Raw genomic sequence first — 23,563 nt, forward strand, 5'->3', positions numbered from 1 at the left:
TTAATACAATATATGGGTAAATAACTGACAATTATGATTTTTTTCAAAAAAATCTATTTATAGGCATTGATGCATAATACAAGGATGGTTAGATCATGGATGGATGAATGTGTGGAAATCTATCTATTATAGGCAGATATATAAACAAAGGCAGATATAGGCAGTCCCACAAACAAACTTTAAGTGTTAATTTGCAGCAGATATGTGTATGGCAACCCGTTTCCGCCATGTTGTAAAAAAATAAAATACAATTCTGACTTTGTATCTCAAAATTCTGAGACACAAAGTCAGAATTCTGAGATGCAAAGTCAGAATTCTGTGATATAAATACTCTGAGATATCTCAGAATTTTGAGATACAAAGGCAGATTTTTTTTACAACATGGTGGAAACGGGCTTCCATAGATGTGTGTGTTGATTGTGTAAAAAATGATTAATTTAACTTTAATATTTTTTGAATGATAGAGCCAAAGCAAAAAGCGTTATGTTGTGCCTCGCTCTCCCCTACATGTAATGTGTAAGAAAAGTAATGTAAAACAAAGTGTTACTGCATTTTTGTCATAAAGCTGTGTAATTTTCACCGTATTTAATTTTTAGCTTATTTATTTATTATAACTTCACTCTTGTTTTGTTAGAGAACAGAGTTTTGTTAGAGAGCAGAGTCTTATTCTTTCTCCATCACTGCATTATCAGTAAAGGTCAGTTTTAATAACTATGATTATTCTCCTTCAGATTTAACTGCAGTCGTAATGTCACTCAGCTGCTGCTTAAGAGCACTTAAGTAATTTCCTATTGTGAAAAAGTAGCTTTGTTCCCGCAGCACTTCTGCAGTGCTTTTAAATATCAGAGTCTATGAAACCTTTTTTCACTTTTTCTCCTCTGAAAATGAATCTCTTTGTTCTGTGTGGTTATGGTGTGCAGAAAGGCAGAAAAATATCACTCTGACCCAGTCGGTTTAAATCACGGCTGCTGCTTTTGTCACCTGGTCCATTAAAGTGGATCTATAGTGCAGTTATTATATTTCCATTTTCATTAGATATTAGTTGTTCATATAAATGACGAATAATGGCTAACTCATGTCTGTTTATCTCCTGAAAATAAATGCTTGAATAATTCTTCCACAAAAATCATGCACAATGACCTTGCATACAGGTCAAGACCTTAGTGAAAGTATCTTTCTATGGCCTACTTTGTGTGGAGATTGTAGCAGTTTTGTCTAATGGTAAACCTGAACTCAGATGGGAAACATGGACCCTTATATTTTTAGAAGATGACAAACAGTAGGCTTAGACATAACTCTCGCGATGTGCTCTGGTTACAATGCAATGTGTGTAACCCAAAACTGATCCATGTGCAATTGAGAGGGAATTTGGACGCAGTCGGTCAGCTGCATGGGACATGTGCCTCTCTCGGTCTTGCGCTGTGCATTGCTTTGGCTTAATGGGATACCAAATGGGACTCTCAAAATGATACGTGACAGCAAGGTATGTGAGCATTACAGAGGTGCATTTGGCCATGTTTATTTATATTACGGATGGTAATGTGTGCATTAGGGAGGGTGTGTGTGGTCTGAATTCCTCTTCTCTTGGTGAATATTTTAAGCTTTCAGTGTTTGCATGTGGTGCCGATTGGGCTGAGTGAGAGGGGGTCGGTGATTACTGGCTATTAGCTGTGTCTGCGCCCTGTCCACCCACATGGCAAATCTAAAGCATATCTCAGTGTCCAACAATCAACAGACCGACACAAAGACCAACTCACCCTACCTTTCTACGTGGGCACAAGCACATTCAGAACACTATAATTCACTAGGACAAAGAAAAGGACAAAGCCCACACAAACACACACACTCATGGTCATCCATGTCTTTCATGACCCAACAAATGGTCCACGAAGGAGCACCGCAGTAATGTTTAAATCCTCAAGTGACACATCATTCATATCTGACAGCAGGTGATGGTGGTGCACAACATTGTTTAATAAGCAGATGGGATTAAAGCATCTAGAGAAAGTGCAGGTCAGGTCAGAAGCATCTATTCGAAGTGCATTGTTCGAATAATTTAATACAACTAAAGTGGTTGTTCATGGCACTGTACGTTTTTTGCACGTCTAGTTAGCATGCTAAAACACAATGGATGTATTGTTTGCTGGATTTTGCTTTGTTTAGAGTTTTGATGTAATTGCTCAGTCTACAAAAGCAATATCAATTAAAAAGCAGCAATCAATTAAAAGACAAGGTCAAAATGACACAAGCTCACAAAAATCAATACAGCCTCGCTCATGCATTTTAAGATGCCAAGTTGGAGACAAAAGCTGAGATGATAACAAGAATGCATTAAAATTAGGTTTTGATTTTATCTTTCAAAGTGCACCAATTAAATTAAAAAGTCATAGCCATTTTTATACGCAGGGCTTTATCCATTTTTGTTTGGTTAGTGATCTTTAGGAACTCCTTTAAAGACCCTTTATTTATATACACACAAAAAGTACATTTGGTAGATAGTTTCATCCAAAGTGATTTGCAGTGCATTTACTGTCTACATTTTTATCAGTATATTTGTTCCAAGAAAATCAAACCCATGAGTTTTGCACAGCTAATGCAATGTACTACCAACTGAGCTAAAGGAACACAAGTCGACATTTTAAAAGCTTAAAGTTTTGATATGCTCTGAAGGATTTATCCACAAAAGAGATAGATACATCTTTAAACATTATATATGATAAATCACAGTTTACTTAAACTCCCTATAGCTATATTTTACAAACACGTGAACAAAAAATCACTCAGCTGTTTTTGCATTTGTGACCAGGGTGTCCTTTGGACGCCCCAGCTGTATCTTCATGTAAAGGTATAAAGGTTTCACCATCATGTGACCCTCTCACACCAGCACTGCCCAGCTCTGATGCCCGTGTCTTTTCGGCATCATCCGTGCACCCCTGCTCTTCCTCCTTTGCGCGTAACGCCATGAGTTCAATCTCATGTTTGGCAGCAGTTTCAAGCACACGTTGTTTGCTGTAAAAAATGACAAAGTTGTTAATGATCGGGTGGATTGGCAACGCAATCGCTATCACGCCACACAAAAAGCTGACAGCGGCGTTACACCTCCCCAGCGTAGTTTTTGGGTAGATGTCTCCATAACCCACAGTGGTCATTGTAATGATAGCCCACCAGAAGGACTGCGGGATGCTGGTGAACATGGTCTCCGGGTGGCTTTGTTCCAACGTGTACCCCAGCGCGGAAAACAAAAAAATTCCGATGCCCATGTACATCAGCAGGAGTCCCAGCTCCTTCAAGCTGCTCTTAAGCGCGTAGGTTAAAGTTTGGAGACCTGATGAGTGTCGCGCCAGTTTGAATATGCGCGCAATGCGCATGATGCGCAACGCTTGCACCGCTTGCTGCACGTTGGCCAGCTCCATCATAGCGGTGCCCAGATGAGTAAGAATCAACACCACGTAGAAAGGCATGATGGCCAGAAAGTCTACTATATTCATGAAGGAGAGCATAAAGCGCACCTTGTTGGAAGAGGAGACGAAACGCAAAATGTATTCCACGGTGAACCAAATGATGCAAGCCGTCTCTATGGCCTCAAGGCTCGGGTGTTCCACGAACTGTCCATCGGCATTCTGCACCTGCAGTTCAGGGATGGTACCCACGCACATGACCACGGAGGAAAATAAGATAAAGACAAATGAAACGATGGCGATTACGCGCGCTGCCAGTGATGACTCCGGTTTCTCCATGAGCTTCCACAGGAACACTTGGCACCTTTGGAGACTGGTTGTCTGTGCATCGCCCTCCTGGTCATCCAGGATGGATTTGACCTTTTCCGCAATTTCTGCCAGTTCACTTTCCACCTCGTTTAAGTTACTTTTACAACATTCGTCCAGATAATCCGGATCGATTCCCCAGAAGTCCATCTCTTTCATGAAACACATAGGGCAGACGCCTCTTTTCATATGAATCTCTCCGTAGTAATAAAGATCCATGATGCACCTGAACGCGTCCGGATCTCTGTCAAAGTAAAACTCTCGCTTGCATGAGTCGTAGTCATCGCAGAGCGCGGAGAAATCCTGCGCGGAGTCCGTGGATCTGTTCGCCAGCTCCGCCAAACGCGTCTCGGGATATCGGCTTAGCATGTCTGCATACAAAACGTGCTTGACACCGCCAATATTTACAGCGATCTCCGTCTCTTCACTCCCCTCTGAACTGTTACAGTCACCGAAACGTATTCTCGGTAACTCCCACATTTCTGATACTGTACAATACAAAGTTTTATAAAGTGAGAAGCAAAAAGTAAACAAAGTTTTTAAAGAACAGTATAAAAGGCCATAGATTATGAAACAATTAACTTTGCATTTACATTGAGAGATCATCATTTAAACATTGCAAATCCTAAAAAATGAAATCTATAATAAAATCTCTACATAAAGTTTAAGGGTGCATGAAGTTGTTCCATATTTCTGACGTGCATTCACCTCATGTAGACGACAAGGTTTTGTTAAGACGATTTAACAGTTAGTTATGTCCATTAATAAAAATAAAGAGCATCAAGTTATTATAATAAATATTATAATATAAAAACATAAATAAAAAGTCAGTTTTTATCCAACTTACTGATGTATGACACCACCTATGAAGAAAGTCTCAAAAGCTTCAGTTCAGTTGAGCCGCATGATGTCCGCGCGGACAGAGGAATAATAATAACGGTAGGTTGAGGGGGCGCGCGCGCGAGAGAGAGAGAAAGAGAGAGAGAGAGTGATGGGAGGGGTGAAGAGTTATAATTTATGTTTTTAGAACAGGCTATATTTTATGCAGTCATAAAACTCGTAGGCTTACAGTAGCCTATTACAGAGATTATAATCAATAGCTGTAAATAAAAAAATAGTGGACATTTTTATTCAGGTATTTTTACAATTTTTTAATATTTTTGAGGGAAGTAGGCAAATTTATCTTTAGTCAAAAACTGCTTTCTCTACTAAATACGAACAGATGATCCACTAGGCTACTATTAGCAACTCGTACCTGTGGCATTGCCAGTGGTCACAAACAGCGCTGCTATTAATGTTAAAATATCTCCCTCTAGTGTTAACAATAGGAATTGCAATACAGTTAGTGCTAATATACTGTAAAACTAGCAAATGAATGACAACATTTTCCAGTCCATAATCTATAAGAAGAATTAGATGTTTATTCTTATTTACTTATATAAGTGAAAGCTTACTCATCAAAAATTAACGTTATAAAATAAACATTGACTCATTCTTTTGAAGCAATTTTATTGTTTATTACAATTCATATAACTTTCAAATTCTATTGTAGTTGAAATACGTAGTTTTCGTTAATATAGATTACAGTTATAGATTTTTTCTTCTTCAAAATGATTAAAGAGATTATTAATTCCCAAGAAACTGTCTCATCTGGGTGGGTGGGTCTCCAGCTCAGCACTGACCTATCAAAAGACAAATAGATAATTTTAAAGGGGACATATTATGAAAATCTGCCTTTTTCCATGTTTAAGTGCTATAATTGGGTCGCCAGTGCTTCTATCAACCTAGAAAATATGAAAAAGATCAACCCAATAACTTCGTTTTGGTAAACCATTCTCTGCAAGCATTTGAAAAAAAATAGGTCATTGAAATTTTGCTCCCCTTGTGATGTCAGAAGGGGATAATAGCAGCCATTAATCTGCACTATCCAACCACAACACTGCCATTTAGTGCAGAGATCAGCTCATTTGCATTTTAAAGGACACATTTTTGCTCACACCTACAAAGTGGCAATTTTAACATGCTATAATAAATGATCTATATGGTATTTTGAGCTAAACTTCACATGCATACTCTGGAGACACCAAAGATTTATTTTACATCATAACAAAGTATTGTGAAATGTCCCCTTTAAATGTACAGCCAAACTGAACCTTAATGACATGCAACAAGCATGCACACTTACCTTGGAGGTTGTGTATTGGTGGAGTAAATGCCTAAGCTCGGTATTCTGTTGCTTAATACTCTGTGTTTCTACTAGGAGCTCAGACCGTTCAGCTAGTACGGTACTACAAAGAAAGTAGTATTGTTATAAATAAGAATAGAGAGAAAGTTAGAAGGTAAATTTAGGAATAAAATCCAAGGTGCAATATGCTAATGATCGACTACAAAATGTGCACTTACTGGTACTTGTTGAGAGCTGTATCCAGTGCAGCCCACAGCTTGAGTTTGGACTCTGGAATGACATTAGCCAGGCTTTCCCAATATGCAGCATCTTCAATGTCATCTCTCATATTCAACTCCAAAGCACTGTTCTGATGTGAGGCCAGACCCTTACTAAATACACATCCAACAAAAACACGGAGTAAGGTTTTTTTATTTCTTTAAAATTCCAACAATACCATGGGTGTGATCCCAAGAATCACATACAAGTCTAAGTGTTTATGTAAGTGAAAACACAAGCACACTGACCGGGGTCTGCAGTATTGGGCAGTAAAATCTTTCAGAGCCACTAGTACTTCATTTGGATGGATGAGGTCACGGGGCTCTTCCACTGATTGGGCCTGATCACCGTCATCCTCCTCTTCCTGGGAAACAGAGGTACAGTCTAGAGTAACAATGATGACAACACATGCAATGGTGAATCTGTTTACATTTACCTCCATCTGATCCCTCTGTTCTCCGTTCTGCTGTCTGTACTTCATAAAGAACTTTGTCATTCTGTACACATCCTCCTCACTCTCAATCCCCATTACCTGCATTAATGCAAAAAACACAAGATTCTCGTTTGTAATTGTTAGCTAGTATCACTTTAGTCAGATAGTTTAACTTACTGAGAAAATAGCATCCAGCTTTATAAGGGACTGCTCATTCTTCTCCAGAAGGGACAGCAGCTTAAGCAGTTTACTATCTACAAGAAAGCCCTGAAAGATGAGAAAAAAACCTTATAAAACACTTTGTAGTCTTTTTAGTATAGTACTTTACAGAATGCATATGTAAAATATACACTGATAATACGTTGGATTTACTAAAAGAAATAAAATACAGTGCATTATTTTTGCATCCAAGTTTTACATGGAATATTAAGCAATTTCTTAAAAAAGCCAATTTTAAGCTTAAATTGCTTAAAATTCCGTGTTAAATTTACTTAACAAGTGGATGCAAAAATGATGCACTATATTTTAAAGTAAATACAGCCTATTATTTTTAGTCCACTGCAGTTATATTTACTAAAATATTTCAAGTAGTTTTAAAGAAAAAATTATGAATTTATTTTCCTTTTTACAAATTTGACATAATGAAATTTAGCTGAATTTATTAAATGATGTGTTCATTTAGAATTGCTCACCTTTTTGTGTTATTTTTACAAAAATTTGGTTAAATAACAATCATTTTTTTTATTTAGAATTTATTTTTTCTGATGAACACAAAAGAAGATATTTTGAGAAATGATTGTAAACACACAGCAGATAGTGACCATTGACTTCCATAGTAGGAAAAAATATTTTGGAAATATTGTGATAAATGATGAAGAAAATATTTTGATAAATGATGGTAAGCACACAGTTGACGGTACCCATTAAATTCCATCGTATTTTTTTTATTAACTACTATGGAAGTCAATGGTCACTATCACTCTGCTGTGTGTTTACAATCATTTCTCGAAATATCTTCTTTTGTGTTCATCAGAAAAAAGAAATTCATACAGGTTTAGAACAACACAAGGATGAGTAAATGATGACAGAATTTTCATTTTAAAGTGAACTATCCCTTTAAATTTACTAAGCCAAAAAATCATTTTTACAGAAAATATTTAAGGAATAGCTTTAATCATTAAAACTCACCGTCTCATCACATAGCATCTCTAGGATTCTCTTCATTGTTGTCCTAGTAACTCTATCTTCAGTGCTTTGGAGATACTCAGATCCTTCTACTATATTTCCTGATTCCTCCTCCTGTGGCTCCTCCTTGAGGGCCTCTGCAGCTGCCTGTCCAGCGGTTCGGAGGACTTGCTCTTCGCCTCCAAATGGGCCAGATCGGTCCATGAAAGAAAGCGGAGGCGATTCCCAGGCAAGACCCAGCTGTTGCTCATGAATCAGTCTGTCCACCTCTAGTGCCTTGTGTGCCAGGGCCTTAACCTCCGCTTCATTCATCAGCCATATATTTTCATAGCGCTGCATATCCAGCGCTCCAAAGTGTCTGGCGACACACACACACAAACACAGGTTTTGCCCATTAGACAAAGGCTTCCAGATGTTTTCAGTATAGCCCCAAATGTATGCATTATTACCTTTCTCACTAAAATAATACAGTGACACAATCTGTTTTAAAAAGCAGCCGTAATATTACACATACAACCTATTTATTCTGAAAAACTATTCTATATATTGAGCCTTACGTTCTTCTAGGTCTTGTTTAGATTTATTTTCAGTCATATTTAAAGGGGACATTTCACAAGATTTTAATAAAACTTTCAATATTTTTCCTATCTAAAACTTGACTCTTCTGTAGTTACATTGTGGACTAAAACAGACGGAAAATTAAAATTGGATCACTACGCCTGCTGCACCCATGTCATATCGGCCTAGAAAATCGCAAATTTTAATTTTCTATCAGTCTTAGTACACAATGTAACTCCAAAAGGGTCAAGTTTTAAATAGGAAAAATATCGAAACTCTTTGGTTATTTTTGAGCGCAATGCTAATGGTCTAATCAGATTCAATTGATTATGCTAAGCTATGGTGGTATCGCCAGACCCGGAGATCAGCTGAATGGATTCCAAAACGGTAAAAATCGAATGTTTAACTCTAGGGGAGGGGAGTGTCCATTTAATGTCTTTCTAGGTTATGATGCTCACCTTGCTTTCTTCTGCATGTCTTTGTATTGTTGGTTGAGGCGTGCGTAGTCCCTGCTCAGTGATTGTTTCTCCAGTTTTAACTCCTTTTCATGGTCTGCACATTTAGACTTTAGGTTGTTGAGAACATCTTGCATTCTGAAAAAGTAAATTCAGATTTTGTTAATTTAGTTAATGTGGTTGCACTAGAGTGTATAACTTACTTAATGTGGTAAGTACCTAATGAGTTTTCTCTTTAGTTGGGATTTTAAGATTGCATTTTCCTCTTCTCGTCTCTTTAGAGTTCTGAATTTGTTATCAAGTTTCTCCTGATTCAGATGGCAACTGAACTTCACCTCCTGTACCCTTTTCCTTAAATTCTACACACATAAAAAGAAAGAAACCTTTGTTGAACCTCTCCCTACAGTGTTAAAGTCTCTAATAATATATATATATATATATATATATATATATATATATATATATATATATATATATGTGTGTGTGTGTGTAAGCAGTTTTTTAATATTATGTGTATGTACCTGTACTTCTGTATCCAGTTTAATTTTCTCTATGTTGCATTCTTCACCTATTTGGACCCTCAGCTTCTGCAGCAGGTCCTCGTGTTCCTCCATGAGGCCTAAACTCTGGATCATGTTCTTCAGCTACAGACAAAAATCTAATTTAAATCTTTTAGCTATTTGTCAGAAGGACTTTTTTTGCCAATGTTTTTTCTTTACAAACAGTACCTCTTTATCGCGACGTTCCTTCATTTGTTGTTCCCATTTTTTTCTGTTTTTGGTTAGCAAAGTACTCCTCTCATCACCAAAAGCGTTCTGTAATGTCAATATAAGGAATTGCATGAAGCTGTATACATTCCCAGGTCTGTCTTTATGGTGAAAATACTTATTCTTAATCATAAACATATAAAAAAAACTCTATGGTAGATATGATTTGATACCACACCTCAATCTGGTGCAGCTTCTCCCTGTATGCTTTTTTTAAACTTGTGATCTGTTCTTCCATCCTCTCGATCAGCAGGTCTATGTCCTTAGTCTGCTTTTTTAAGTCTTTGACATATCGATCATCGCTGGCTTTCAGCTCCTATATAAACAAAGACTCAAGTTGGCATTGATTTGATGTTTTTGCATTGGTTGCAGGTTAAAGTGTTGTGTGCACCTGCTGTAGATCACTGATCAATTCATTCTTCTCATGTATAATCTGGTTGCAGAGGTGCTGCTGGTTCTTTAAAGCATCTCTCAGATTTAGTGGTGTCTGTTTCATTTTGGCATCCGTCCACTTGTAAGTGATCTCCTCAAACTTCTCCAAGCTGGACTTGGCCTTGCTTTCCAGCTTTTCTCTCCTTCACAGGACCAAAAGGCAAAGATGACAATGAATGCAAAGGTCATCGATTTGTTTGAATGGTACAATTTTCAAAAAAGCTTTGGGCTCTATTTGTGCCCTATACAATTTGTTTTTTGGTACACTATCAAATGTGTAACCAAACCGATCAAAAGTCCCATTGACTTCCATAGTTGGATAAAATAATACTATGGAAATCAGTGGTGCTCCTGATCAGTCTGGTTACAAACATTCCTCAAAATATCATCCTTTGTGTTCATCAGAACAAATACATTTAAACAGGTTTGTAACAACATGAGAGGGAGTAAATGATGACAGGATTTTCATTTTTTAGTGAACTATCCCTTTAACACCTTAATTGTCTATGAAGAATATGAACTATGTAATGCCGAATGTGGATACCTCAGCCGATCTGCCTCCTCTTGCTCTGTTCTCCTGTTCGATTCTCTGGCATCTGCAGCTACACGAATGCTGGTCACCAGCTCCAAGCCATCACTTTGCAATTTTGCCAGGTGCTGTGAAATAAGCAGAGGACTGTTACCAAATATACCTCACACACTACATGCCTATTTTTAATGCATTTTCAGGCAACATTATGCAAAACCAAAAATGGTAACTATCTCTTTAATGCAAGACTCCTAAATAAAGTTCTTGAGAAATCTTGGCATGAAAAAGTTTGGTAATTATTATTTTATCTAATTGTATCTCACCTTTTCACATATCTCCACCTCCTTGAGACTTGTCCGTGTTTCCTCTTTGATTACCTCTTTTTCCTGGGAATCTCCTCCAAGCTCTTGTCTGCAACAACACATTGTCCATATCCCACATGAAGAATACCATAACGTTAGTTTAATAAACTGTGGTAACTGAATACGGTTTTGTTATTCAACCTTAATGTACTGTGGTTTACTATAGTACAAATACTAAAAAGCGTCTCTAAGAACGCGTACCGTTTTTTGGCCTCATTCCGTGCGGTTATGCGCAGACGGCGGGCTTTTATTCTCTCCTCCTGGTTTTCAGGCTCAACAGATGGTCCAGATTCATCTGCATCATCCACTGGAAACGAATCGGGTTCGTTCATTTTGACTTGCGTTAATAAGTACAGTAGAAAGAGAAAAACAACACCAGAAAGAAAGTAGCAAAACTAAGCGCGTGCGTTGTTTACAGCCGCGTTGCTATGATACAGTGGCCACTTCCGCTTGGCCGGTCACATCCTCTCACTGATAACATGCGCATCTTACAGATCAGTGTTCTCATCTCTCATCCACAGACATAATAAGATTGATTTTTATTTGGACGGGAGTTTTTGGCTGGATTCGTTTGTGTGTTTCGTGTGCACCTGACTGCTTTCATATTTAAGGAGACTTTTCTACTTTGGTATTGATCAAACTGATAAATTTATACTTTAGTATATTATTAGGCTCTACAACACTTACTACTACACTGTTAATGTATAGCTGTAGTATTATTTAGTAGGCTACTAACTATATTGAACAATAAAGTTGTAAATATTGAAACATACTTTTAAATTCATTATGATAATCTTCAAAACCCTGTAATATCTAGACATTTTACTACTAAATACTAAAGTATGCTACAGTATTTTTAATGTGGGAATGTAACACTAATACTGTAGTAGCCTATTAAAGTAAACTGTAGTAAATTATTGTAGTATCTTATACGGCAAAAATACAGTTCTTTGACCAAAATATGTTTTAAAATACATTTTGTAGTAAGTAAAACTTACTTCAATGTTTAACCTTCATATATTAACATATTTTTAAAAATGTATTTCAGGGGCAACAAATACATTTCTAATTTTACAACCCATATAGCAAAATTAAAGCCTATATAATTTTTTTTGCAAAAATAAAAAGGTTTGCATAAAATTTATAAAATATGAGTATAAAATGTATAAGTAAGTATAAAAAATAAAATTATAAGTATTTATTTTCCAGTTGAGATATAATTAATTATAACCTTTTCAAACTTGTTATGTTTACAGGTTTGTAACATACAACTTTTTATTTAAATATACAAAAAATGGCAAAAAAAGTATTTGTAGACTTTGAAATATATTTAAAATTGTATTTAAAAATATATATATTTTGCCCTATGGGTGTAATATGCTGTATTCTGTAGTATTAACAATAGTTATAAAATATTGTAAAAAATGTTGTATACTTTAAAATTTACTAAGGTAATGTTCAAACGGTTTTACAGTCTATCAGCAGTCATACAGTCTGGGGCTACAGTAGCTATTTGTGTTGTCGTTATAATCACCTTACAGTGGCTTAAAGTAAATCGGACATTTGCCTTTGCCTTACAGGACATAAGATCATAGATTCTCCATCTTGATGAACTAATGAAGAAACAGACGATCTTCATCTGTCTACTCTGTAGGTATAGTTAATGTGTTTATGTGTTTAAATCCATGCATTTATTTAGAGAGACTAGAGTTTCTCCTTCAGTGGTCCTCAGTCATCATGGGTTACCATCCAGGTTGCCATCCTTGTCGTTTCTACATCTCGTCGCACAAGATCTTGTCACACCCTAATTGTTTATGTAAAATAAGTCCTGTATTAAAACCAGTTGAGAACTAATCCTTTATTTTTTACATATGCATGTAATGATAAAAGAGTGGATTAGGCAAACTGGATTTGTCTTTTAGGAGTTCACAAGTGCAAGGAAAAAGGAAGAGAGGAGCTTTATATTTTATACAGCTTTCATCTCCTCTATTATGAGCTTTATAATCACCTAAAGCACATGAGATACCTAAACACAAGAGCAAGACAGACAAGAGGATGTCAGAACAACAGGAGAAGCTGGAGTATTTGATGAGGAGCATGGAAGTCCTGCTGAGAGACGTGGAGCTGCTACGTGGACGTTGTGGCCATAACAACCTGGAGCTGAGTCGCCTGATCACTGAACTCCGCCTGGAAAACAGAATACTGAAAGACAAATACACCAGCCTTACCCAGGAGCTGCAAAAGGCCTTTAAGACCATTGAGGACTTTCGGGGGACAAAGCATGCACTAGACTCTAAAGAGAGACAGGCTGATAAACTCAACCGACAGCTCTGATAAACTGAGAGAAAAACACAAAATTATAATCTAGAAGAAAGAACCAAAAATTTAGGAGCAATAAATAGTTGTTTCTTTTGAGCAAACCAGCTAAATATTTACTCTTTTCAGGGATAGTAATCCAGGAAGGACATAATTATAGTTGCACATGAAAGTACTTGAACAAAAATGCCATGTTTGTTACTTTTGCGGCAATAATGCACTTCTGAATGTTGTTTTGTTGTATCCTGTGTTATGTGGTAAAGCTGGCAGAATGAGTCTTGTTTGTGTTGAATTTTCCTTCAAAATGACAGCTCTGTCTGTCTCATTTTGGTTGCTGAAAAGGGAAAGCACCTTAAATAGCACCTTAAATAGTACATTGTAGCCTTGGGTGTCACATAATGCCTGCACCCTATGATTTAATACTGTTTAGTGGCAGTGCTAAAAGGAACATCTGTGGCCAGAACATTGACACAATAACTCATCATGACTAAAAGAGATCTTCACTCATCACATATCTACATTTGAAATATAATTTATAGGGCTCTATCCTGAGAAAAGAAAGGTCCAAGGTGTCATATAGATAATGTGCACTGTTCCGGGTTTCCCTCATCTTTCCATATTCACACTTGTAAATGTGATTTTTAAATTCCATTACAATTACATTTTAATTTTTTTACAAAAAAAAAAGTTTTTTTAATCATACCGTATGTAATGTGTCCATCTAGATCTTTGTTCAAGAACACTGAAATAAAATGAAAAAAAGGTCAAAAAAAAAAAAATTCACTCTCTGAAAATGATTGATAATCTAAATAAGTCCTTGAAAAGCCTACTGTAATTTTTTATACAGTAATTCTGGACTTTTAAGAGGGGTTGTTGTAATCTGATATGAGTGGTGTGTATTGGTAAGTTTGTGTAGGCAAGTCCAAGAGTCCTGAGTATTTAGTCCAAAGTGAATGGACATCAGTATCATTACTCCCTCACTGTGACTGGGTGCATTTTTTGACTGGGTGACTTCAACACTGAAGGTAAGAGAATTCATCACAAAATTTAAATATCAACATTTACAGCTGCTGAAAACATTAACATACCATTCCAGTTTTGACTTTAATCATCATTTCTAGATCCAGTGTCTGTTGAATTCCAACAAAAGCAAACTTTGGAAGTGACAAAAAGTCATCCAACAGCAAATGTAAAAGACTGAGAGCATGACAAGACCCATGAAAGATGTGTCTAAAAATCAGGGTTTAAAAAATAATTTTTCCTAAAATACATGTAAAACATTACTATTTTGTTTGTTGAAAATTCTCTGCAGTATTGAAGATCTGAACACACTGCATCTTTTTTGTTATTTTGACCATGTTTTCCCCAATTCAATTTTTAGTAAATAAATGCAAGTAAAAAAAATTTTTTTATTAAGAATTCAGCAGAAATGTTCTCAGTAGTTGACAGACAAAACAAAAAATATTATTTTAAATACATTCCTTATGAATAGTAAATCTAGAAAAACTGAAATTGACATTCTCTTATTTTTTTCTGTGGCTGTATATTTATTTATGATTTAGAAATAAAATGTGAAAAATAACTGTCTCTGTGTAGATGATGATCCTTTGTCTTCTTTGGCTGTACTGCTTGGTTTATGGAGTTCTCAGTGTGAGTAACACAACCAAAACATAAAACACTTTCTGTCCCAAAATATAAAAGTTTCTCTGTTGTGGTCAGGAATTTAAATAATTTATTTTAGAAATTAGTCTGGATTTGTGTTATTAGAATTTGATCCAAGTCATTCATAACCTTTTGTGTAATAAAATTGCAACAACAACAACAAAAAAAAAAATACATTTTTCACAGTGTAACAAATGTCAAACATTCAGACATATCTCTATATACTTTTTTCTAGATTGTTGCATGTTTACAGGATTAATAAAATGTGGTTTTGTCAATGTCACATTGACATTTGTCTTAGTTGGCAATTATCTGGCATCTATCAATCAGTGTTTAAATTGGATATTATAAAAACAATAAAGGTTAATGGAAGAAAATGGTAATGTCTTTTGTTTTAGCTTGGCCATCCAAGTAATGATTACTGGGAAGAATATGGACCGTATGGAGCCTGCAGCCGCACCTGTGGCACAGGAGTCGCTGTGAGAACCAGGATCTGTAACACCATGAGGTTGGTCTTTTCTTTCATGTTTTCTATCCTACTTTCTTCTTAACTCTGTTTTTTATATTAAGGACGGATGGTGGACACAATTGTTTAGGGCCTTCCAAATCCTACAAACTCTGTAACACACAGGTAAACAACATAATACTTTACAAAACAAACACACAATTTAAAATAAAACAATGTTGATTGCAGTGCCCTAAATTTTGTTTACCATTAAGGACTGCCCTGATGGCTCTAAAGATTTCCGTGAAGAACAGTGTTCCCTGTTTGACCGAACGGAATTCCAGGGAAAAAGTTACAGCTGGCGGCCATATTACGGAGGTGAAGAATGACAATTAACTTTTATTAAATAGTATTTTTTATTATACGGTCCTTAAGTTGAATGAGGGAGTCTATTTTGCTCAACTGTTAAATGAGCCTGGTGTTAACACCAAAGTAATGGGTTTAATTCTCATAGAATGCATGGACCGCCCTAATGTATTTTTTTCCAGAAGTGTCTGGCAGATGCATAAATGTAAAGTAGGTTGCTATAAAGACATAATGATCTCACAATGACTTTAATTGGAGCTTTAATTTGTGGAGCACATAATGAAAACCTATAATTAGATGCAATGGTTAAGCAAGAACGTTCCAGATGCTTAAATTTCTTGCTATGGCTAAAAGCTTCCCTCAGGTGGTTTAGTAGTATGATGGGGCTTTTCGTGTAGTCACATGATCTGTTTACTGTACGTTTTGCTCCAGCTTCAAAACCGTGCGAGTTGGTGTGTGTGCCCACGGGCCAGAACTTTTACTACCGGCACCGAGCAGCTGTGGTGGATGGTACACCATGCTATCCGGGCCGCAGAAACGTCTGTGTGGCGGGTGTCTGCAAAGTATGTGGAAGCTGGCTATAACACAAAACCACACACGCAAACACTTTATTCTAACACACCCATGTATTTGCTGAAAGGCGGTGAGACATGGAGAAATTGTGGATTTTGAGGATCACCCTTTTCCTGTCACCTCCAGACATGGCTCTGAGGTTTCTAACCACATAATGGACACCTACAGGTAAACACCATATATTACAGCGTAAACATAGATTAATAAGACGCATGGATGAGATAGGCTGCATTAAACACTGTTAAGTTTTTTTGACTTTTAGTTTAATGTTGTGTGTGTTTGTAGGTACACATATGGGTCGTATTCAGAGTGCTCTGTTCACTGTGGTCAAGGCGTGCAAACCCGTACTGTTCATTGTATTAATGAGGGAACATCAGCTGTGGTAGATGACACCCATTGTATTGCACAAGGCCTCAGGAGACCAACTTCCCAGCAAGTCTGCAACCAGCCTCCCTGTGTGGAGTACAGTGTCGGCCCCTTTGGTGATGTATGTGTTATATTCAAACTTCATTCATGCACATACAGAACAGAAGAATATGTTTTTGCTAAAGATCTTATCTTATTGGTGGAGCATTTTAATAGCAGCACATGACCCCTTTAACTAGCATTTCTCAACTAGCTTAACCAATATTTCCATTCCTCCAGTGTTCAGTCACGTGTGGCAAGGGACAGCAGAATCGAGAGGTCTTTTGCATTGGGGACAGAGGGCAGCGCATCCCAGAGCACCACTGCAATGGCCTTGTGCGCCCACATAACATCACATCCTGTCAGAGACCTGCTTGCCAGCAAGTTTTCAGATACTATACCAATGACTTCAGCCTGGTGAGGAAAGAAAGAAGGCGAAGGAAGTGAATAGTTCGATGAAGCTGGTCAGTATTAAATCTGTGTGTTGTCATGTCTCTCAGTGTACTCGTAGCTGTGGAACCGGCACTCGGGAGCGCAAGGTGGTGTGCATGGATTTGGATCACAATCAGTATGCAGATGAAATATGCGCTTCTCTTAGCAAACCGCACACTGTGGAGAACTGCAACACACAGGCTTGTCCAAGGGCCCAAAGTGAGCTTTACCTGGCAATACATATTTTTATAAACCATTGGTTTTCAGTAAAAATTTAGAAGCATTGTTAAGATACATTAACATTTACATTTACATTTAGTCATTTAGCAGACGCTTTTGTCCAAAGCGACTTACAAGTGAGGTAAACAATAGAAGCAATTATGGCAACATAAGAACAGCAATACATAAGTGCACTGGAAATAGTCTCATCAAGTCCAAATCAATATACATAGCCAAGGGTATGTTAGTATTTTTTTTTTTTTTTTTTTTTAGTTAACAATATAACATAAAGACTAACTTATGCCTAAAACTTGTCAATGGCATAAGAAAAAATCTAATTATATATATAAAACATCTGAATTAAGCTGACATTATCTGACACAGTTTTACATTTTAGATATTTATTTGTAAAGCAACATATAATCAATGCATGTAAAACCTGACAGTATGCATATGCATAAAAAAATTGTTGCATCTGCTTTGGTTTAGTGGTGCCCAGCATTCAGAACCCAAATGGTTACAAACGCACCTTGCAAGGATTCGTGCCTCATACCCATGATGCACCCTCAGGTTAATAAGCTTCTGGCATAAGATATAAGTCAACAGAAATATGCAAATTATTTTAATTTTAAACTGCAATTAGTTTTCAATTCATGTACGCATCACTCATACTATATTTGTAAGTTCTGATCCTCTACATTGGCTCTTTGGGTAGTTAACAGACAAAGTGATCCATACCCTCCAGTGACTGGCCCATATTGTGCCCAATCAAATTTCGGCTGCTGCCCTGATGGTCACACTGCTGCCTCTGGCCCTCTGGGAGAAGGCTGTGCTGAAGAAGACTGTCATAGGACCAGGTACATACACATCCACACAGTCACAAAGATAAGCACTTAAATTTGACCCACTTGAATTTTTCTTTAATTATTAATGATGTGTGTTTGTATCTCTGATGATATAGATATGGTTGCTGTCTGGATGGAATTACACCTGCCCAAGGTTTTAAAAGACAAGGATGTCCTGATCTCATTTCTAGGGTGCAATTGGTTTTCTTTTTTTTAATTTTCACCCTTACTATTCTTCTATGCTCCATCCATTACCATACAATGTCATTTAATTGTATGAATAATCTCTCCAACATGACCCTGTTTTGGTTTCTCTTTGTTTTCAGGATCATATTCCCATCCGAATCGAGTCTGCTAGTGAGTGTGGTTTGGAAAGAGATGCTGGGTCCTGCTCTGATTGGACATCTCGTTTCTACTTTGATCGTTCTTCAGGCTCCTGCTCACATTTTTGGTTCGGTGGTTGCCATGGCAATGGCAATAACTTTGTCTCCAAGGAAGAATGTGAGAGGAGATGTAAGGGTGCTGCCGGAGGTCTTGCCTCAAGGAAGCCAACGTTCAGGAAAGGGATCAAGCGGGTCACAGTTTATAAACTGAGATCACATGCATAGGTGGAATTAAAGAGGGGTCATAAAATCCCTAAAAAAGTCAACCAAATTGATTACTTATGTATACAAGACAATATACACAATTAAAGGTGCACACAATAATTTTTCATGGATGATATGATGGAAATTAATTGAGATGCTAATTTTCAAGGATGCAGCATAATGCAAAAACAAAAGTGTTTACTTACTGATGCCACTGTAGGAATAATGCCCTATTTATGTTAGACCTGATTAATTTATTCTAAAGGGCAACGTGTCAAATCTACAGCAAGATCAATAACAATACACATGAATTCATGAAAATACGAACACATTTAAAGCTTTATGTATTCTTTCAGTCACATGTAACCACAGTTCTTTCAGTTCTCTCGCTGCTTAACCTTATATTCTTGCTAATAAAAAGAAAACACAAACCATGATCGGTGATTATTCTATTATATTGACATTAATGATGCTTTAGTAGGATTTACTAAAATACATCTCTTGTATGTGTTATCTTGCACACAGTCTTTATTTGTTAATGTGCAAAAAAAAAAAAAACATTAACAAAGAGAAATTACTACCACAAATCGTACATCGTGTACCAGCCTTTTTTCATGTTTATTATATTCCAAACGTTTACAAAACTGGAATGACTTTTATCAACGTTTTAAAATATTGTAATTCGACTCTTATTTTGAAAAGTCTTTCTATCGACAACCGGAAGAGGATGTTTGCTGCACATTTACGCTCTTTCTGTACCTGCGATCTGCGAGTGTCAGTTAGCGGTTAGCACAGGACATTTCGCGACATCTACGTATAAAACACAGCTATGGTAAGTTTTGAAATGCTATATTTTATTACTACATGTGTTATTGTTGACATTTGTAATAGTATAAACATGGGTTTCATTGTCCGTTTGACGAAAATTGTAGTGAGCACACGCGCGCAGCTAGCAGATGTGTAGCAAAATGTCGTCGAAAATACACGAATGTTTGAGTTCTCATGTTTCCTCTTAAATGCACTATAACGGTAGTTTAATTTCGTTGTAACGTTAACTGTTTTGTTAAGATTGTGATTAAAATAAACGCTTTTTAATTTTTAGTTTTATCTGGGTAAGTTAATGTCTGTGTAAGAAGCGTCAAGATTGTTTTGTTTTTGGGGGAGGGTTGGAGTCTCAACAGCTGTTTTGTAGGGGTCTTATGTCAGACTCCAAGTATAAATTCACAAATATTTCTGCTTGCCAGGTCTACTGGTTTGAATATTAGATTATGTTGTAATTAGTTCGTTATTCATGGTTGACTTTTTTACGTCCCGTTCAGTCTCACACGATTCTGCTGGTGCAGCCCACCAAGAGACCAGAAGGCAGGACATATGCAGACTACGAGTCTGTCAATGACTGCATGGAAGGTATGTTTTACCCCCTTTTTCCATTTCAGTAGTACTAATAGTATAACAAGTGCATTACATGCTTTAATACCTGTTTATGTTTTTTCTCTTAATAGGAGTGTGTAAGATGTATGAAGAGCATCTGAAGAGGATGAATCCTAACAGTCCTTCAATCACATACGACATAAGCCAGTTATTTGATTTTGTTGATGATCTTGCTGACCTCAGCTGTCTTGTGTAAGTTTTGCAACTTTTACATCAGGATCTCATGGACTATAATTTAGGAAATGCAAGTTATTATAGTTTGATCAATCTAGCAATTTAAGTTTTTTTTTTTTTTTTTACAGTTACAGGGCAGACACACAAACCTACCAGCCCTACAACAAAGACTGGATCAAAGAAAAGATCTACGTGTTGCTGAGGCGTCAGGCCCAACAGGCAGGGAAATAGGAAGTGGGTGACTTAGATGCAAATGGCCTATTACTGATGCTAGACATTAACTTTATCTGAACTACGCCACATCACAGGACTAAAGCAGCCAGATCTAACGTTAATGTGGTACCGCTTAGTTCAGTTTTTGTTGATTGCATGTCTGTTCAGTCAGTAAATGTTAAACTATTTTGCCTTTTAAATTGCATTTTTGTAACAGAAGTTAGGGACTTGGGATATTTATCAGACATGAGCCTATGATGGGTAAAATTGGGTACAGGATTTATTTTAGGACCCTCTCAATCAATGAAGATGTGTTTTCTTGTGTTTTTTTTTAATGGTTGTTGAACCCAGTAAAGTATACTATTTACACATTGTTGAGTTGTCTCATTACCCATTTCCTGTAAATGGTGGTCCTCAATACCTGTACAAATTTTGTTGACCTTTTCTAGTTTGTGTATGTTTTCAGTGGCTATTAGTAAAAAATAAAAAAAATCTTTACTCTGATGATTGACAATATCAGTGCACTACTTTTTTTTAAAGCATTACAAATTGACTTGATACTTATTTGGCCTATTTTTATTGAACTGTTTTTCTGTTAACATAAAGTATTATGCTACTGTAAGCTTTCACTACATCTTAGTTTGTAATAACTTTAGGTTAAGTTTAACTGTGTGTTTCATTACTGAAAGAAACTCGCATTGTTTTGTTTAGAACCTGCTTATGTGGATGCTTAATTTTCTACCGACTTACAGTAATTAAAGCATACTTTTCTCATGCTGTTTTGTGAAACGGATTAAAATTATTTTGTGAAAACCTGCTAATGTTTATACAGAACATATAACCAATCTGTTGAATCTTTGTACTCTATACAATTTTTAGACTTGTAGAGCCTGTTTCAAAGCAGTGTTTAAATTGATAAAAGACACTTAAATGTTTTTCTGATAAAATTAAGAAAACACGTTACACCGCACTCCTACTATAAAGTAACCCAATACAGTATAGAGAGAGCATTGCTAGACCGTCCTGTTTTTCTGCTACGGGGTCAAATTTACGGAATTCTTTGCCGGTATTTCTGTTTTTCCGGCTTTACCGGTTCAGCAACTTTCATGATCTCTTATTGTTTGTGTGTGGAAAAAATTATCATTGGTTTCTTGACGTTACCCTTGAAAGCTCAAATGAGAGGGAGTCATGAAGCATGTATTAAACAAGTTGTTGTTCCTGTGTCGATTGCAGACCTTGAGTGTATTTCATCATACAAGTGTCAACAATACACATGGCAATTATTTAAAGGCATAGTTCACCAAAAAATGAAAATTCTGTCATCATTTACTCAGCCTCATGTTGTTACAAACCTGTATAAATTTCTTTGTTCTGCTGAACACAAAGGAAGATGCTTGTAATGAAGCAGTAAACCGAAGCACTTCAATAGCAGACAAAAATACTCACACAGAGGGCTTTCCGGGAATGTTATGGGAACGTTACTAGGTACCCTCTTTCCGGGAGCAATCCCAGAAAATGTACGAGACGTGTTTACGTTAAAACAGAAGCAGATTTTCCGGGTAAGTGCTGTGTGAATGAGGTTTATGAAAGTCAATGGTGCTTAAAAATTGTTTGTTTACAAACATTGCTCAAAATATCTTCCTTTGTGTGCAACAGAACAAATAGATTTATACAGGTTTGTAACAACATGAGGGTGAGTAAATAATGCCAGAATTTTCATTTTTGGGTGCACTAGCCTATATCTTTAAACTAGGTGTGACAACCCTACATGTTTATAGGACTAAAGATTTTTACTCTTTCTAGGTTGTGCCATTTAAATTCAAATGTTTCAAGTCTATAATTTTGTGATTGTCATTTACGGTTCATTCTGGACTGATTGATTCCCTCTAGTGGTTAATGTTGTGGACTACAGAACATTATTTTCTATAGTTAAGTGTACATTTCAGAATTGTTATGTCCATAATGGAGAAATTTCATGCCCATATCATTTCTTCCTTATGAATGGGAATACAAAAATGTAAATAAACATTTTGGGCAAGTTTCCCGGACAGGGATTAGACTAATCCTAGACTAATAAATCTAAGAGGTCTCCAAACTGAACACAACTTGCATTGACATATCTTAAAATACATCAGTGCCTTTTGTTTTGCCTCAAAATCCATTCAAGTAATGTTTAATAAGGTATGTTTGTTAAAACTAGTTATATTTCCTTATTAAACTAAGGTCTAGTCCTGGCTTAAACTAATCCCTGTCTGGGATTAGCTGGGAAACCACCCCTAAATGTTCTTTGCATATCATTTCTTAATTTTGTGGGTAACTATTATTCCATTTGGTTTGTGCCTTTTAATTCACAGAATTCCCACAAAGTATATTGTCTTCCAAACACTTTTTATCACATGTATATTTCCTTCATCTTAAATAGAAAACTCGTAAATATTTTTCTGATGTCTGGAATCTATCATCAGGGGTTTAACAAATGCATTCTCTGTGAAGTTTGCAAATGTCACATCCATAACACTGGAATGACTTACATGCATTATATTTTCCACCACATATTCAGGGCCAAACTTTCATTTTTATATGTTTCGTTTTCATAAATTGCCTGTTAATACTCAGAAGGTCTCTGTGACCCAGTACACTTGTGTGTAGCAATAATGTTGCTGGGGAAACCTGACCACACTTCAGTCTATTGTCACATTGTCTCATAGTTATCTTTGGAAAATGGTGTGTAAAAACTACTACAGGTATATACTTACACTCTAAAAATGTCTGGGATATTTTTGACCCATGATAGGTAAATATTGGACAGAACACACCTCTGGGTTAAAATTTATATGCTTTCTACCCAATAAATACAGTAGAAAGCATATTTCATGTAGCCTCTATTGAGGGTTGTCTGCTTATCACAGTATGTGTACACTACTTAACAGGTTGAAAATTTACCTAAAACCTACTTTGGATTTGCGT

General features: G+C 36.5%; 4 protein-coding genes across 5 annotated transcripts; 2 read left to right on the forward strand and 2 right to left on the reverse strand.

Moving 5' to 3' along the window:
* Positions 1 to 4,696, reverse strand: kcnf1a (potassium voltage-gated channel, subfamily F, member 1a). 2 transcript variants are annotated; one of them, XM_065268383.2, is made up of 3 exons: positions 4,612 to 4,696; positions 3,100 to 4,252; positions 1 to 3,009 (listed from the first exon to the last, which is right to left on the reverse strand). In XM_065268383.2, the coding sequence occupies exons 2-3, from the start codon at positions 4,242 to 4,244 to the stop codon at positions 2,781 to 2,783; spliced, it is 1,374 nt and encodes a 457-aa protein (XP_065124455.1). In that variant the 5' UTR covers positions 4,245 to 4,252; positions 4,612 to 4,696; the 3' UTR covers positions 1 to 2,780. The 2 variants fall into 2 exon arrangements, with proteins under 2 accessions (XP_065124455.1, XP_065124454.1); XM_065268382.2 differs by having other exon boundaries at positions 5 to 4,252.
* A 629-nt stretch (positions 4,697 to 5,325) lies between these two features.
* Positions 5,326 to 11,340, reverse strand: drc1 (dynein regulatory complex subunit 1 homolog (Chlamydomonas)). Its single transcript, XM_065268378.1, has 16 exons — positions 11,130 to 11,340; positions 10,890 to 10,977; positions 10,582 to 10,694; positions 9,997 to 10,180; positions 9,784 to 9,921; positions 9,567 to 9,653; positions 9,360 to 9,482; positions 9,058 to 9,197; positions 8,842 to 8,976; positions 7,829 to 8,183; positions 6,818 to 6,907; positions 6,644 to 6,739; positions 6,456 to 6,571; positions 6,168 to 6,320; positions 5,950 to 6,052; positions 5,326 to 5,446 (listed from the first exon to the last, which is right to left on the reverse strand). The coding sequence occupies exons 1-16, from the start codon at positions 11,258 to 11,260 to the stop codon at positions 5,411 to 5,413; spliced, it is 2,088 nt and encodes a 695-aa protein (XP_065124450.1). The 5' UTR covers positions 11,261 to 11,340; the 3' UTR covers positions 5,326 to 5,410.
* Positions 11,341 to 14,841: 3,501 nt separating this feature from the next.
* On the forward strand, positions 14,842 to 19,199 carry paplnb (papilin b, proteoglycan-like sulfated glycoprotein). The gene is made up of 13 exons (XM_065268359.2): positions 14,842 to 14,894; positions 15,305 to 15,414; positions 15,477 to 15,537; positions 15,627 to 15,729; positions 16,150 to 16,280; positions 16,358 to 16,458; positions 16,576 to 16,777; positions 16,936 to 17,112; positions 17,196 to 17,346; positions 17,836 to 17,916; positions 18,062 to 18,203; positions 18,308 to 18,383; positions 18,518 to 19,199. The coding sequence occupies exons 1-13, from the start codon at positions 14,844 to 14,846 to the stop codon at positions 18,797 to 18,799; spliced, it is 1,668 nt and encodes a 555-aa protein (XP_065124431.2). The 5' UTR covers positions 14,842 to 14,843; the 3' UTR covers positions 18,800 to 19,199.
* A 274-nt stretch (positions 19,200 to 19,473) lies between these two features.
* erh (ERH mRNA splicing and mitosis factor) lies at positions 19,474 to 21,100 on the forward strand. Its single transcript, XM_065255991.1, has 4 exons — positions 19,474 to 19,610; positions 20,098 to 20,185; positions 20,281 to 20,401; positions 20,512 to 21,100. Exons 1-4 carry the CDS (start codon positions 19,608 to 19,610, stop codon positions 20,612 to 20,614), a joined length of 315 nt encoding a protein of 104 aa, XP_065112063.1. The 5' UTR covers positions 19,474 to 19,607; the 3' UTR covers positions 20,615 to 21,100.
* Positions 21,101 to 23,563: the final 2,463 nt, after the last annotated feature.

This window comes from Paramisgurnus dabryanus, chromosome 12 (assembly GCF_030506205.2).
Source record: "Paramisgurnus dabryanus chromosome 12, PD_genome_1.1, whole genome shotgun sequence".
Taxonomy (NCBI): domain Eukaryota; kingdom Metazoa; phylum Chordata; class Actinopteri; order Cypriniformes; family Cobitidae; genus Paramisgurnus; species Paramisgurnus dabryanus.

Bases quoted from the DNA above. Each gene is read 5' to 3' on its own strand.
- drc1 (XM_065268378.1), bottom strand. From the start codon at position 11,260: ATGAACGAACCCGATTCGTTTCCAGTGGATGATGCAGATGAATCTGGA. The intron at 10,695-10,889 runs GTGAGATACAAT...CTTATTTCACAG, and splicing joins AGGTGGAGATATGTGAAAAG to CACCTGGCAAAATTGCAAAG. The intron at 6,908-7,828 runs GTGAGTTTTAAT...CTCATCTTTCAG, and splicing joins AGATGCTATGTGATGAGACG to GGCTTTCTTGTAGATAGTAA.
- kcnf1a (XM_065268382.2), bottom strand. From the start codon at position 4,244: ATGTGGGAGTTACCGAGAATACGTTTCGGTGACTGTAACAGTTCAGAG.
- erh (XM_065255991.1), top strand. The intron at 20,186-20,280 runs GTATGTTTTACC...TTCTCTTAATAG, and splicing joins TGTCAATGACTGCATGGAAG to GAGTGTGTAAGATGTATGAA. The intron at 20,402-20,511 runs GTAAGTTTTGCA...TTTTTTTTACAG, and splicing joins GCTGACCTCAGCTGTCTTGT to TTACAGGGCAGACACACAAA.
- paplnb (XM_065268359.2), top strand. From the start codon at position 14,844: ATGATCCTTTGTCTTCTTTGGCTGTACTGCTTGGTTTATGGAGTTCTC. The intron at 16,459-16,575 runs GTAAACACCATA...GTGTGTTTGTAG, and splicing joins CACATAATGGACACCTACAG to GTACACATATGGGTCGTATT. The intron at 18,384-18,517 runs GTGCAATTGGTT...CTTTGTTTTCAG, and splicing joins GTCCTGATCTCATTTCTAGG to GATCATATTCCCATCCGAAT.